Genomic DNA, 14409 nt, shown 5'->3' with positions numbered 1-14409 from the left:
CGATCCGCAGACTTCCATCAAACACGGCCCTCGACTCGGGTTGAAGGGGAAATGGTATTGATGACTGGTGGTGGGTGGTGGGGGGGGGGGGGCGGCATCCATAATTCACCAGTTTCCAGATTGATTGCCTCATTGAAAAAGGAACAAATATTAGGACTTGGAGATCAGTGGGGGGGATCCATAACTCACATCGTCAAAACATGATTTTTGAAAAAGGACCAATGTTATGATTAGGACTGTGATACCAGGCGGTTCAGTGGTCCGTGGTGATTGTGTTGCATTGTCTCCCGGCTGACTTCCTGGTCCCTCCTCCTCTTGCAGTGAAGAAGAGGAACAACTGGCACCGCCATGACTACACAGAGCTGGACAACGGCAGCAAGCCGGTGCAGGCCGGCACCTCCGTGTTCGTTCAGCAGCTGCGCAACAAGACCTTCGCCAGGTAATAATAATAATAATAATAACTTTTATTTGTATAGCACTTTTCCTTTCCCCATTAGGGATGAAGTGCCTTGCTCAAGGGTAACATGCAGCTCCCTCCTGAAGCGGGGATCCAACCAGCGACCTTCCGATTGCTAGCCGTGCCTCTCTAACCTCTAGGCTACAGCCTGTTGTGATTGCTGACGGTGATATATATGTGTGTGTGTGTGTGTGTGTGTGTGTGTGTGTGTGTGTGACGTGTGTTGCAGCGGGGAGGAGATCCTGGTGAAGATGACGGGGGAGCAGGTGACCCAGAGGTACCTGGAGAAGCACGGCTTCTGTCACCCCATTCAGGTCACCTCCCAGGGGGGGCTGGGCCTCTCGCTGCCCCCCGCCTCCTTCTCTGTCAGGGACGTGGAGCAGTACGTGGGTAAGATATGGAGCGTGTGTGTGTGAGTTTGTGTGTGGCGTGTGTGGCGTGTGTGTGGCGTGTGTGTGGCGAGTGTGTGGCGTGTGTGTGGCGTGTTTGTGTGTGTCTGTGTGTCTGTGTGTCTGTGTGGTGAGTGTGAGTGTGTGAGTGTGAGTGTGTGAGTGTGAGTGTGAGTGTGAGTGTGAGTGTGTGTGTGTGTGTGTGTGTCCCATAAAAGCGGGTTAGCAGGGCAGCCTTGATGATGTTGACGACCAATCGACAGAGAGGCGGACAGGCGCGTAGGCTTCAATACCATCTTCACTTCACGACCATCTAGTCTGGTCTGGCGCCTGCGCCGTCCGTTGTTCTTCCTGCAACACCGACACACAGATCCAGGATCCAGCAGTGTCGTCGCTGTCACTCAAACACACCCGGCGATTTTTTTTTACTCGGCGAACCGTTAATGTGGAACCCTGCCGTTTTATATCCAGACTAAACGTACCCCTTTGAAATCGGAACCATCAAAAAACCCGAACGAATGAATTTTGGCTAACGAGCTACATATTACCGTGCGGTGGGTGACATCTGTCAGTCAAATGACGGTTGCCAGGTTGGTAAAAAAACAGGTTGCCAGGTTTCATGGTGTTCCACCCACTTATCAACCATCGGTCCATGGCTGAATAAGACCTCCATGAGGAGATAGTCTAGGCTTACACTGACCCCAGTATGACCCCCACGGCCCGCCATTCAAGGTCTGGTTCTCTCCGGGGGGCTCCTGTTACAAGCCCCCGTTAACCAACCACAGCGGTCTGTGGTTGGAGTTCCCAACCCCCCCCCCCCAAAGTTCAGCATTTGTGTTTTTTAATGGTTAAAGTTCAGATTACATGGCCCTTTTTCTCCAGCGTTAAGCCGCTCTCGTCTGACAAGGCGCAGGTGTTGTGAGTGGGAGTGGGTTCCTCCTCCTCCTCCTCCTCCTGGAGGATCGCGTTCCCTTTCTGAAGGTTTGGCGGGCGAGGGGGGGGGGGGGGGGACAATGGCAGGGTGGGGCAGGGGAGCTGCTGTCTCCTGTGTCTCCTGCCCAGGCCCAGACCACCACAGCTCGGGTTCAACCGTCTGGCATCTTGTCAGCCCCCTCCCCCCCCCCCCCTTTCTCCCCGCTACTCTCAAACTCAATAATAATAATAATAATAACTTTTATTTGTATAGCACTTTTCCTGCAAACGTTGCAGCTCAAAGTGCTCCAATCATTATATTATCATAATTTAATTATTTAGTCATTTAAAGGCAATATTAAAAAGATGGGTTTTTAGTCTTGACTTGAACATAGTTGCTGAGGTTGCGTCCCTAATGTAAACTGGCAGTGCGTTCCACAATCTGGGTGCATAAAATGAGAATGCAGCCTCACCAAACCTCTTCTTTTGTACATGTGGTACACAGAGAAAACCAGCTTCAGAAGACTTGAGAGCTCTATTGGGCTGATATGCTAGCAAAAGGTCTTTCAGACCTTGAAATCTATTCTGAACTTAACAGGAAGCCAGTGTAGAGTCTCTAAAATAGAGAGTTATATGAGCTCTTCTGCTTGTTTTGGTTAAAACTCTCGCTCGATGGTTGATCTCAGCTTTGTCGAGTTGTCGTTGAAATGTCATGTGAAAAGATTTCACTTCAAGAACCTCCTTCTTCTAGCGTCCTGGTGGGATCTACATGGCACACTGCTTGTAACACAGATAGTTCTGTATCTATTCAGTTCTATATCTATGAATTGATGCCACTGTTAAGAGGCACTCTATGACTCGCCCGTCTGGGGCTGTGGTGCATGGGGGGCTGTCAGTGTGAGCGTGCTCCCTACCGCCCCCTCTAGATGGCTTCCCCGAACTCCAGCTGTTCCCTGTCGTCAGACGCTAGCCAGCTGGGCCCGTGGTTTGTGTGTGTGTGTGTGTGTGTGTGGAGGTTGGGGGTTGGGCTTTATAAGGGAAGTGTGTGTGGGAGGTGTGGGGGGGGGGGGTGGGGGGGCGCAGCTGTTCCACGCCCACCCCACACTGCCGACAGGCCCAGTTTCCGGGCCCCCCCCCTCTCTGGCCCTCCATGACGTGTGTTATTTGTGAACTCCAAGCCATGTGGCTTCCTGTGCACGTGCACACACACACACACACACACACACACACACACACACACACACACAAACCCCTCCTCCATCTCTGGGACTCATGTCATATGGACAGATTGTCACCCCTCCACCCCCCCCCCCCCGCCCCCCCCAGTCCCATGGTATACACTGTATTCAGATTCAGATAATGTTTATTGCCATTATGCATAACACATATAGGAATTTGCTTTGGCATTACAGTAAGTGTGTTTATACTTTTTTCATGTGTATACTGTACATAAATACAAACACAAATACAAAAACAGGACAGACAACAGTGCATGGGATAGTGCTACATACATACGCAAGTTTTTCAGTGAGTCCAGTGCGTATTCAGTCCTGGGCAGACTTGGGGGCGGGGGGGAGGGGGAAGCCAGAGTCGTTTATCAGCCTGGCGGCTGAGGGGAAGAAACTGAGCCTGTGGCCTTTACAGCTTTAGGCAGCCGCAACCTTCTCCCAGAGGGGAGCAGGGTGAGGAGGCCGTGGCCGGGGTGGGAGGGGTCGGCCATGATCCTCCTTGCCCTCCTCAGAGCCCTGGTGTCGTGCAGGGAGTCGAGGGAGGGCAAGGGACAGCCCATCACCCTCTCCGCTGAACGTATCGCCCGCTGCAACTTGGCCTCGTCCTTGGCCGTCGCAGCAGGGAACCAGGTGATGATGGAGTGGGTGAGGATGGTGATGGCCGTGTAGAACTGGACCATCATTGGACCTTGGCAGCCTGAATTTCCTCAGCTGCCGGAGGAAGAACATCCTCTCCCGGGCCTTCTTAGTGAGGGCCTCTGTGTTTTCCGCTCCCACTTTAGGTCCCGCGAGATGGTCATGCCTAGAAAGCGGGCATGACTCCACGGAGGCCACCGGGGTACCTCCCAGCGTGATGGGAGGGGGCAGGGCTGCTTTCCCTGCGGAAATCCACCACCATCTCCACTGTTTTTAGAGCATTGAGCTTGAGGTTGTTCCAATTGCACCAGCTCCGCAGCCCCTCGATCTCACTCTAGGCAGATTCGTCCCCCCTGGAGATGAGGCCCACCAGGGTGGTGTCGTCTGGGAACTTCAGGAGCTCGACCGAGGGGTGGAGGGAGACACAGTATGTGCCAGTCCATCTCAAGGGGCTTTGCAGAGACAAGGACATGGACTCGCGCAGTGAGTTTCAGACACACGTATCCCCTCGCCCGCCGACTCCAATCAAAAAAAGAGTTCAAAAGAAAACCGTGTCTCTTTAATGGCTAATCGCAGGGCCTCTCTCATTTCGTCGCTAAACGAGGTGTCGCAACTGTTAAGACACTTGCATTCGTAATATGACATCGAAAAGAACCAATGACTGCAGACGGGGTTTTCATTTCCTGTTGCGGTTGAACTCAGGGCTTAAAGTACTCCGGCACAGTGCCGGATTTCCGGCGCGGGAGAATAACTTTTTTTTTTTTAAACTGCAATTGCGGCATTGCGCCGACGTGGTGGCGGGGGCGCTGTTTCACAAACTTAGCTTTCGTGTTTGCTAGCGAAACAGCTGATAGTTGATGTTGACTGCTCAAGGAGAATACATATTTGAAAGTACAGAATGCCTGAGAGCCTTATATTGCATTATATTACATTATATTTTGAATGGCCATCTTGTGCCTGAATATTGTTTTTTCCTTTACATATATAATGACATTTCCACCATAAATTGATGGCGAAAGGGCACAAATTGGTGCATATCAATTCACCAGAATGCAAGAAATTAAGTGTTTGATGCTCGTTTAAGGACCCCCAGACAGCCCTGCTTCATGGGTCCCCCCCGATGTCAAACACCACTGGTACCACCTCCGCCTCATTTTGAGCCAGGAAAAACCCTGAGTAGTGACGGGAAGCCTTATGGGACGTGGTGCCAAGAAGGAGAATATAAGTGATAGTGGCTTAATAAGTAATCAGTTTGTTCTTTTAAAGACATGTATATATTTTATTCTGTATTGTTATAGTGATAGTGGCTTAATAAGTGATGCAATCAGTTTGGCCTTTTAAAGACATCTATTTATTTTTATTTTTTATTAAGTATAAAACAGTATTATGAATGAATGGTCTTTATTGTCATTACAGTTTTTCCCAATTGCTAAAACACAAAAGCCAATTCTCTAAACCAAATGACCAGTTCTCTAAACACATTTAATAAAACTAGCTCCCATTTGCCAAAACCATAAACACATTTCACATGAAGACACAATTCACAAAACCCAATCCTCCTTTTCTCATAAATCTAAACACATTTTGTCGTGCTAAAACACAAGTTGCAAAAAACTCTGCTCAAAATGTCAAATTCTCAAATTAAAGCTCATGTGATGCAAAATGCTTGCCACAGTCAGCAACATTTTAACACAATGAACACACCTGGCTTCATTCATTAAACATAACGACTCAAAATGTAAGACACTTGTTGCAAATGATTGTTGTGTGTGTGTGTGTGTGTGTGTGTGTGTGTGTGTGTATAGTTCCATAAATAAATAAAAAAACATCACACCCTGAACATTGTTTTCAGTGAGTATTGTTGTGTGTAATGGATCCTCTGTAGTGTTTGCATTGAGTTGTGATACAGTACAGTATTGTACATGTTACGGTACATGTGGGAATACGGTAACATTTTTCAAACCTTTATTTACGTAAAACTCGATAGGACAACAGTGCAACAACTTCGCGGCTGAACTTTAGTAAAATTTCGGACATCATATGCCATTTAAAGGGGGGAAATAGATATCTAAAAATGCATGACTATCATGCAAAATCAGCCTTACTGTAATGTAAAATATGTAATGTTAGATATAACGTTAGACAGGGAGCGCAGATTTATTTTTATGCATGACTATCATACATGTGGGAAAACTAGGGTTAGGGTTAGGTGCTAGGGTTACAGTAAGGTTAGGATTAGGGGTAGGGTTTGAGTTTGAGTTTTGAAGAGAGAAGGTGTGGTTTTGCTTATGTAGCTTTAGAAAAGTGTGTTGTGTTTAGAGTTTTGGGAAAATGGAGGAAAGTTTTGTGAAATGTGTTTTAGCAATTGAGAAAAACTGTAATACAGTACAGGTACCATACAACGAAATTTAGGAGGGGGGGCTCCCCTGGTGCTTGGAAAAAGACTAAAAACACGAGGGCCAAGGGTAAAATAAAAAAGGGAAAAGAGCTGGTTTACATAAATAAAGGCTATGTACACTATCTACTATACTACTATACTATACAATAAAACACTGTGCTGTACTCTATGCTATGCTATAAATATCCTAACTTTTCCTATATCTGAACCTTATGTACACAAGGGTTGTCATATTGCACATAGTATTGTTGCACATTCATTTAAAGTATTAATGCATTTTAACATTGAGACATATATTTTGTATTGACTATAAAATAGTATTAATGCATTTAAACATTGAGACAAGAAGCTGTCTTCTGTACCCGCTCTCCCAATATCTCAAACTGTGACCCCCCTCCCAAGAAAAAGTTTCAGGCACAGGATTTTTTCCCACTTTAAGCCCTGTGAACTGCTGAACCGGTACGACCGTCGCCAGTAACAACAACAACAACATCGTCGCTGTTCTCTCATCCTCCTCCTTTTCAAAAACGCCGGCCGAGAGAGAGAGGACGCTGGCGTTGCTTGTTCGCCGCTTCGCCTGCCCGAAATCTAGGTGTAATTACAGTATACAGAGTAGATTGTCCTACAAAGACACTTAGGGCCGGTTTCAGAGACAAGGCTTAAGCCTAGTCCTGGACTAAATCACACTTTCAATGTAAAATCTCCATTGAAGATGTTTTTTAGTCTAGGATTAGGCTTAAGCCTTGTCTGTGAAACCGGCCCATAGACTTAGATTTAGTAATCAAAAAATGTATTAGACCCCTATACTTTCTTTTATTTATTTTGTTGTTTCTTTTTATTATTACTACTCTATCTTTTCAGTCTGTAAAGCGTGGTTGAGTGTCTAGAAAAGCGCTATATAAGTCTAATGTATTATTCTTATTTTTATTATTATTATTATTATTATTTTCAGGCGGCGACAAAGTCATCGACGTCATCGACGTGGCCAGGCAGGCGGACAGCAAGATGAAACTCCGAGAGTTTGTCAAGTATTACTACACCTCCCAGAAGCCCAAGGTCCTCAACCTCATCAGCCTGGAGTTCTCGGACACCAAGTAAGTCGCGCTACTACCGTAATTTTTCAGGTTCCATCAGTCAAAAAATGCGAGTATAAGTCGCGTCAGCCAAAAAACCCTGGACGATGTCATAACAAGGTATCGGTGACCCTGCCCTGAACCCGTGTCGGCCCTCTCTCACCTCTCTCCTTCTCTTTCTACTCTCTCTCCTTCTCTTTCTACTCTCTCTCCTTCTCTTTCTACTCTCTCTCCTCTCTTTCCTTCTCTCTACCCCCCCTCTCTCCTTCTCTTTCTACTCTCTCTCCTCTCTTTCCTTCTCTCTACCCCCCCCTCTCCTTCTCTTTCTACTCTCTCTCCTCTCTTTCCTTCTCTCTACCCCCCCTCTCTCCTTCTCTTTCTACTCTCTCTCCTCTCTTTCCTTCTCTCTACCCCCTCTCTCTCCTTCTCTTTCTACTCTCTCTCCTCTCTTTCCTTCTCTCTACCCCCCCCTCTCCTTCTCTTTCTACTCTCTCTCCTCTCTTTCCTTCTCTCTACCCCCCCCTCTCTCCTCTCTTTCCTTCTCTCTACCCCCTCTCTCTCTCCTCTCTCTCTCTCCTCTCTCTCTCCTCTCTTTCCTTCTCTCTACCCCCTCTCTCTCTCCTCTCTCTCTCCTCCCCCTCCTCCCCAGGATGTCAGAGCTGGTGGTGGTGCCTGACGTAGCTCAGAACATGTCCTGGGTGGAGAACTACTGGCCCGACGACAGCTTCTTCCCCAAGCCCTTTGTGCAGAAGTACTGTCTGATGGGCGTGGCGGACAGCTACACAGACTTCCACATCGACTTCGGCGGCACCTCCGTGTGGTACCACGTCCTCTGGGTGAGAGCGTGTGTGTGCGTGTGTGTGCGTGTGTGTGCGTGCGTGCGTGTGCGTGTGTGTGTGTGTGTGTGTGTGTGTGTGTGAGCCTCGGGGGCGGCCCGCGGCGCAGGAGGTAGAGCCGCCGTCTAACGATCACAAGGTCGGCAGATCGGCGGTTCGAGTCGAGCCCCCGGCTGGCCACATGTCGAGGTGTCCTTGGGCAAGACGCCGAACCCCCAAATTGCTCCCAGTGAGCGGGCCGGCCGGCGCCTTGCATGGTAGCTTGCCTACCTCGCCATTGGTGTGTGAATGTGTGTGTGAACAGGTGAATGAGAGGCCGTTGTAAAGTCAAGCGCTTTGGAGAAAGGCGCTATGTTAAGTGCAGTCCATTTATCATTCTACCATGTGTGCCTGTGCGTGACTAGGCGTGGGTGGGACACAGTATAGTTCATTATAGTTTGATCCATGTTGAGTGAGTCAATGAACCCCCCTTCCTTCCCTTCCCCTCCCACCAACACATTGATGATCACTCACAGCCCTCCATGACATTCCCTCCTCATCACTTTTAATGCTCACTGACATTTTTAATCAAGTGTGTTTGTACACGCAGAGGCTGTTTAGAGCAATCTCGGCTGATTGGTTACCCTGGTTACCCTGGCGGAAGGTCACCTCCCTAGTCGGTCTCTGTGTCGACGGTCTCCATGGGCAGTGTAGTATGTCGGCCCCTCTGTCATACATTCTCCCTCCAACGGCCACAAACTAGCTGCTGCTCATCACAACCTGTGGGGAAAGAGCTCTGGTTAACTCTCTCCCCTCTCTCCTTCTCTTTCTACTCTCTCTCCTTCTCTTTCTACTCTCTCTCCTTCTCTTTCTACTCTCTCTCCTCCTCTTTCTACTCTCTCTCTCCCCCCTCTCTCCTTCTCTTTCTACTCTCTCTCCTCCTCTTTCCTTCTCTCTCTCTCCCCTCTCTCCCTTCTCTTTCTACTCTCTCTCCTTCTCTTTCTACTCTCTCTCCTTCTCTTTCTACTCTCTCTCTCCCCCCTCTCTCCTTCTCTTTCTACTCTCTCTCCTCCTCTTTCCTTCTCTCTCTCTCCCCTCTCTCCCTTCTCTTTCTACTCTCTCTCCTCTCTCTCCTTCTCTTTCTACTCTCTCTCCTCTCTCTCCTTCTCTTTCTACTCTCTCTCCTCTCTCTCCTTCTCTTTCTACTCTCTCTCCCCTCTCCTTCTCTTTCTACTCTCTCTCCTCTTTCTCACTCTCTCCCCTCTCTCCTTCTCTCTCTCTCTCTCTCCCCTCTCTCCTTCTCTCTCTCTCTCTCCTTCTCTTTCTAGGGTGAGAAGATTTTCTACTTGATCAAGCCGACCCCGGCCAACCTTGCACTATATGAAGCGTGGAGCTCCTCCCCCAACCAGAGTGAGGTGTTCTTCGGGGAACAGGTGGACAAATGCTACAAGTGTGTCGTGCCACAAGGAACCACTCTACTCGTCCCTACAGGTGTGTGTCTGTGTGTGTCTGTGTGTGTCTGTGTCTGTGTGTGTCTGTGTCTGTGTCTGTCTCTGTCTGTGTCTGTGTCTGTCTGTGTCTGTGTCTGTCTGTGTCTGTCTCTGTCTGTGTGTTAGAGGATAGAGGCCACCATTGAAGCAGGGCTCTAACCACTGCGAGGGTGTCACACATTTAGATCTCGTCCTTAAACGACCCTTGGCATAGGGTCATCAACTTCTTGGAACGGGGCCCACCAGGCGGTTCCCAAGTGTTAGACACACACACACACACACACACACACACACACACACACACACACACACACACACACACACTTATTTTAAGTTCCAGTTACAGCTCAGCTGAGTACCTTAGTACAGTAGCCAGGAGCCTAGTGGTACGACTAGTAGTTGTAGAAAGTCTTCAACATCGTCAACAAGTCTGACGTCACGCGCGACGTTTAGCAATTTCCGGTCCAAATAAAAAATTCCCTGCACCAGAGTACTAGTGTACTACAGCGGTAGAATGACGGTTCAATCGTTTTTTTAGACTCGGATCTATTCATACAACAAGGGACACAGCACTGCGGCTTTTCGAAGAGAGCGCCTCAGCCAACGTTGGACCCGGAAACACGTCACGACTTAACAACCGAATAGACAAAAAGCTGAAATAAGTTTCCCCTTGGTGCCTGCCAAGAAATCCAGATGTTATTGTGTTTTACCTTGGCGACCCACTCGTTGCCATGGGAACACCGTAAAGGGAATCTTTTGCCACGGCAACTGGCACAACACAACACTCCTAGATGTTCACAATACAAATGAAATACTACAGTGAAATACAAACAGAGGTAGATGAGGTGAAGCCAGCTGTATTAGAAGAAGCTTAGTGTTCATGTTCCTCACCCCAAACCTCCTGCTTCAGCATGTCATCTCCAACTCACGTCTCACATTCCTCCTTCTGTCTTCATAATAATAATAATTCATTGTATTTATATAGCGCTTTTCCGGGGCTCGAAGACACTGACAATATGCGAAAAACAGAAGACACAGAAACAACAAGCAACATAGAACACAGAGTTAACAAGCAACATAGAACACAGAGTTAACAAACAACATAGAACACAGAGTTAACAAACAACATAGAACACAGAGTTAACAAACAGGCACAGGGAACAATTAACACAGCAATGTCCAGGGGGGGAGGGGGGTGGCAGGGTTAGGGGAGATGGTTATGGGATGTATGTCTTGGTGACAGAACAAGTCCTACAGGGTTCCACAGGCAATTGGCCACAGTCAGCTGAGCTGGTTTAGTTTGCTCTGATGCTTCCCTGCTAGTCCCTGCTAGTCCCTGCTAGTCCCTGCTAGTCCCTGCTAGTCCCGGCTAGTCTCTGCTAGTCCCTCTGCTTCCTCTCAGTTCCGGCGGCGTAAGGAGCACTGCTGCTTTTATCTGCGAGGGCAGGAGGCTCTGCTCTGCTCTGCTTATCCAGGGCATGGCTGTTCTGTCCAACAAGCCTTATCTCTGCCAGGTCGCGCTGAACCCAGATAAGCCTGTGTTTATGTGTTATCAGACCAGCGTGTGTGTGTGTGTGTTCACGTCTGTGTGCGTGCCTGTTCGGGGGGGTGCGTGCCCTTGTTTATTCAGTGAGTCAGCGGGTCGGCCGTGGTTGTGAAACGTGTGTGTGTGTGTGTGTGTGTGCTCTGCTGCCCCCTGCAGGCTGGATCCACGCCGTCCTCACCTCTCAGGACAGCATGGCGTTCGGGGGGAACTTCCTGCACAACCTCAACATAGGCATGCAGCTCAGGTGAGGCTCTGCTTCTACACACCTTCAACACACCTCTCCTTCAACACACCTTCAACAGACCGCTCCGTCTCCGATACCCTGGTGAACACACCTGCTCCGTCTACTGTACGACTGTGTGGTGACCCCTTTCCCTGTACCCCCCCCCCCCCCCACCATCCAGGTGTTATGAGATGGAGCGTCGCCTGAAGACCCCAGACCTCTTCAAGTTCCCGTACTTCGAGGCCATCTGCTGGTACGTGGCCAAGAACCTTCTGGAAACCCTCAAAGGTGAGTAAGCAGAAGACCGTCTCCCAGAGATAGACACACCCCCCCCCGCCCCCCTTTCTTCAGGTTCATGTGCCAGCATTCTTCACTTCCCCCTGGATGACAGAAAAAGAGGAGAGGAGATGTGGGTTTTTGACCTATCCCTTTAGCCAATTTAAAATTGTTCTTACTTTTGAAGAAAGTAACTTTTTAATGCCATTTTTACCATGACATCGTTGGTTCCCATTATAGAAGGGGGCTCTTGCGAATCAGACGGCCCATTAAGACGTGATAGTCTCTCCATTAAGAAGAACCATTACCTCCGGCGTGTCCCAGGGCTGAGGAGCACAGACTGCTCCCGCAATTACTAGAATCATATTATATTTCACCCTGTTTTGGCCGCCTACTGATACGAAATCTCATTTTAAAAGAGGGGCTGTTATCATGCAACTGAGGTCAGGACCAAAAACGAATATCTTTTGCTGTACAGTTACTGAATTTTTTTTGGGAGTGCTGTCATCAATGGCTTCAGAACATAATGTAATACTGATGAAAAATGATTTGGAGTGCCGTCATCAATGGCTTCGGAACATAATGTAATACTGATTGAGGATTGAATAATATCGCCTTGTTACTGGATCATAGGTTGACCTCTAGGTCAGTGTTGCTAGTGGGATCTGCTGTGATATGAACAGTAATACGGTTAACATCACTGGCGGATTCGGGGGGGGGCAGGGGGGGCGACCGCCCCTCCTGGTGCAATAGTTGAAAAATGTCGCACTAAAGTGCCCTTTTGAGTGGCAAAATTAGAGGATGTGCCCTATTGGCTGCCCTTCCAATGGTCTAAACTTGACCATGTGCACTGATGGGGCCCCATGTTGTGCAGTAGGTGCCCTTTTTTTCTTTTCGCCCCTGCCCTTCAAACAGCCTGAGTCCGCCACTGGTTAACATAGTATGAGAAATCAAACACTTTGAAGTCCTCAATGCCAGTACCACTTGTCGAAGCCTGAGTGAGTCATATATGCTCAATTGAGTGAAGGTCAGTGCGCTGTGACCCCCATAACAATCCATTATGTGAAGCATACACTGACTGGGTCAGTCAACAAGAAGCCTACGTTTTGAGTTGAAATCGTTCCAATAGCTGTATTGCTGGCATTCTTTAACCATTAATAATAATAATAATAATAATAAATGTTATTTATGGGCGCCTTTCAAGGCTCTCAAGGACACCTTACAAGACAGTTTAAAACCACATATCAAAACATTTAAATCAACAAAGCAAAATGAGATAAAAACAGCAAAATCAGATATAACAACAAACAAAATACAGAAGATCAAACCAAGTAAGCCATTGTGAAAAGGTGTGTTAGTAGTCAGGCGGGCAGAAGGGATGACAAGTTGGTTGGCAGAGGAGATCTGAGACTACGGGAGGGAGTGTGAGTAAGAAGGAGTTCAGAGAGATATGAGGGTGCTAGGTTATGGAGAGCCTTAAAGGTGAGAAGGAGGATCTTAAAGTGAATACGGAATTTGATGGGGAGCCAATGAAGTTGTTGGAGAACTGGAGTGATAACATTCACTTTTACTTACAGTAGGTTACCAAGTCATTCTGTCATACAGCTTCCTCCCTGCAGCTGCCACTCTGCTGAACTCAAAATCCCACTATGACTCTATTTGCGGTTTGAGTCATTGAATCTTCATAGGGATGTTGACATTTGATTTTACAGCCGGATGTGGGTCGGGGGGGCATGAATTTGTAATTGAATAAAGTCCAATAAATCGACTCACGGTACTTTAGCCTGAGAATTAGATCCCACTGTTCAACAACGGCGACTTCTGTTCGGTGGAAAAAAGCCAGTCGATGGGAACAAATTGGATGAGACCAGGAGTTCTATGTCTCTGAAACTGGAAGTCCTTTATCCCTCACTTTAATACGATGGCTGATGAAAGCTGATGAATATACGGATTTTCTCAGATATGAGTACGGCAACTAACTCCCCGAAGGTGCACCCGCCGAACGAGACAAGGTATTATTACACATTCCAGGCAAACCTTTTCCATTATAGCCTATTCCGATTTGCTGATATTGCAGTGAAAGCCTCATGAGCGACATGAGGGGCGTTGGTTCTTAAGGTTTGCATTCCTTTTCTAATATTGACGTTTTAAGATAAAGATAATTGATGTAATGCGATTAGCAGGACCGTGGTTCTATTAAAGGACATCCGTGATGTTTACCCTGGTCACTTGAGCGCAATAGGAACCGTAGGCTACCTTGTGCGCTTGTATTGTCGTTATTTGACAGTGACGGTGTTGCTTTGGTTGTCAAATGTGGATGTCTCTGAAACTGGAAGTCCTTTATCCCTCACTTTATACGATGGCTGATGAAAGCTGCTCCTGGTCAATGCTGCATTCATCTTAAATGGATGAAGGAGTTCTTCTTCATAGATAACTCAAGGAGCATGAGAGAGAAAAATCAATATACGGATATTGCTCAAGTTTTCTGGGAATGGATTTAGAGCAAAGAGGAGGGTGGGCATTAGGTGTGTGATTCAGAAACGGCTGAAGGAATGGTTATTAGTGGTCTTACGTACTTTTTTTTTCTTCTATTGAAGGTGAGTTGAGGTTGCCCATGACAACTATAGAGTGTCTGTATGCTTGTTCCACTGACACCAATGGCCAAGTATGATGTTTTCATTCATCCTTGTCCTATTACTGATACCTCTGTAGGTTACACCTCAGCTTGGGAGTTCTCTCTGTCCATCCATCCTCTCTCTCGCTCCCCCCCCTTCCCTCCCCCTTCCCCAGCATAGCTCTCTTAGAGAACTCTAAGGGCAGAGCTGCGAGATGGTGTGTTGCTGTTTGTCCCCAGTGAAGTCATTACTGTGCATAGCTCCTGCCAAGGTCCACACACACACACACACACACACACACACACACAAACACACACTCATGCCTTACAATGAAGGTGGGTGTTGCCTAC

General features: G+C 47.7%; 1 protein-coding gene across 1 annotated transcript in view; it reads left to right on the top strand.

Annotated features, from left to right (window-relative positions):
• Positions 1–14409, top strand: part of kdm7aa (lysine (K)-specific demethylase 7Aa) — a gene marked incomplete at both ends in the record, with an annotated part of 37928 nt that overhangs the window by 10605 nt on the left and 12914 nt on the right. The window contains 7 exon segments of the mRNA XM_080537697.1: positions 322–439; positions 687–847; positions 6974–7115; positions 7744–7930; positions 9238–9400; positions 11102–11189; positions 11350–11456. Of these exon segments, the coding sequence (XP_080393823.1) occupies positions 322–439; positions 687–847; positions 6974–7115; positions 7744–7930; positions 9238–9400; positions 11102–11189; positions 11350–11456 (966 nt within the window).

The sequence above is a fragment of the Nansenia antarctica genome (assembly GCF_963989245.1).
Source record: "Nansenia antarctica genome assembly, chromosome: 8".
NCBI lineage: Eukaryota > Metazoa > Chordata > Actinopteri > Argentiniformes > Microstomatidae > Nansenia > Nansenia antarctica.
This window is presented reverse-complemented; position numbering and strand designations above follow the sequence as displayed.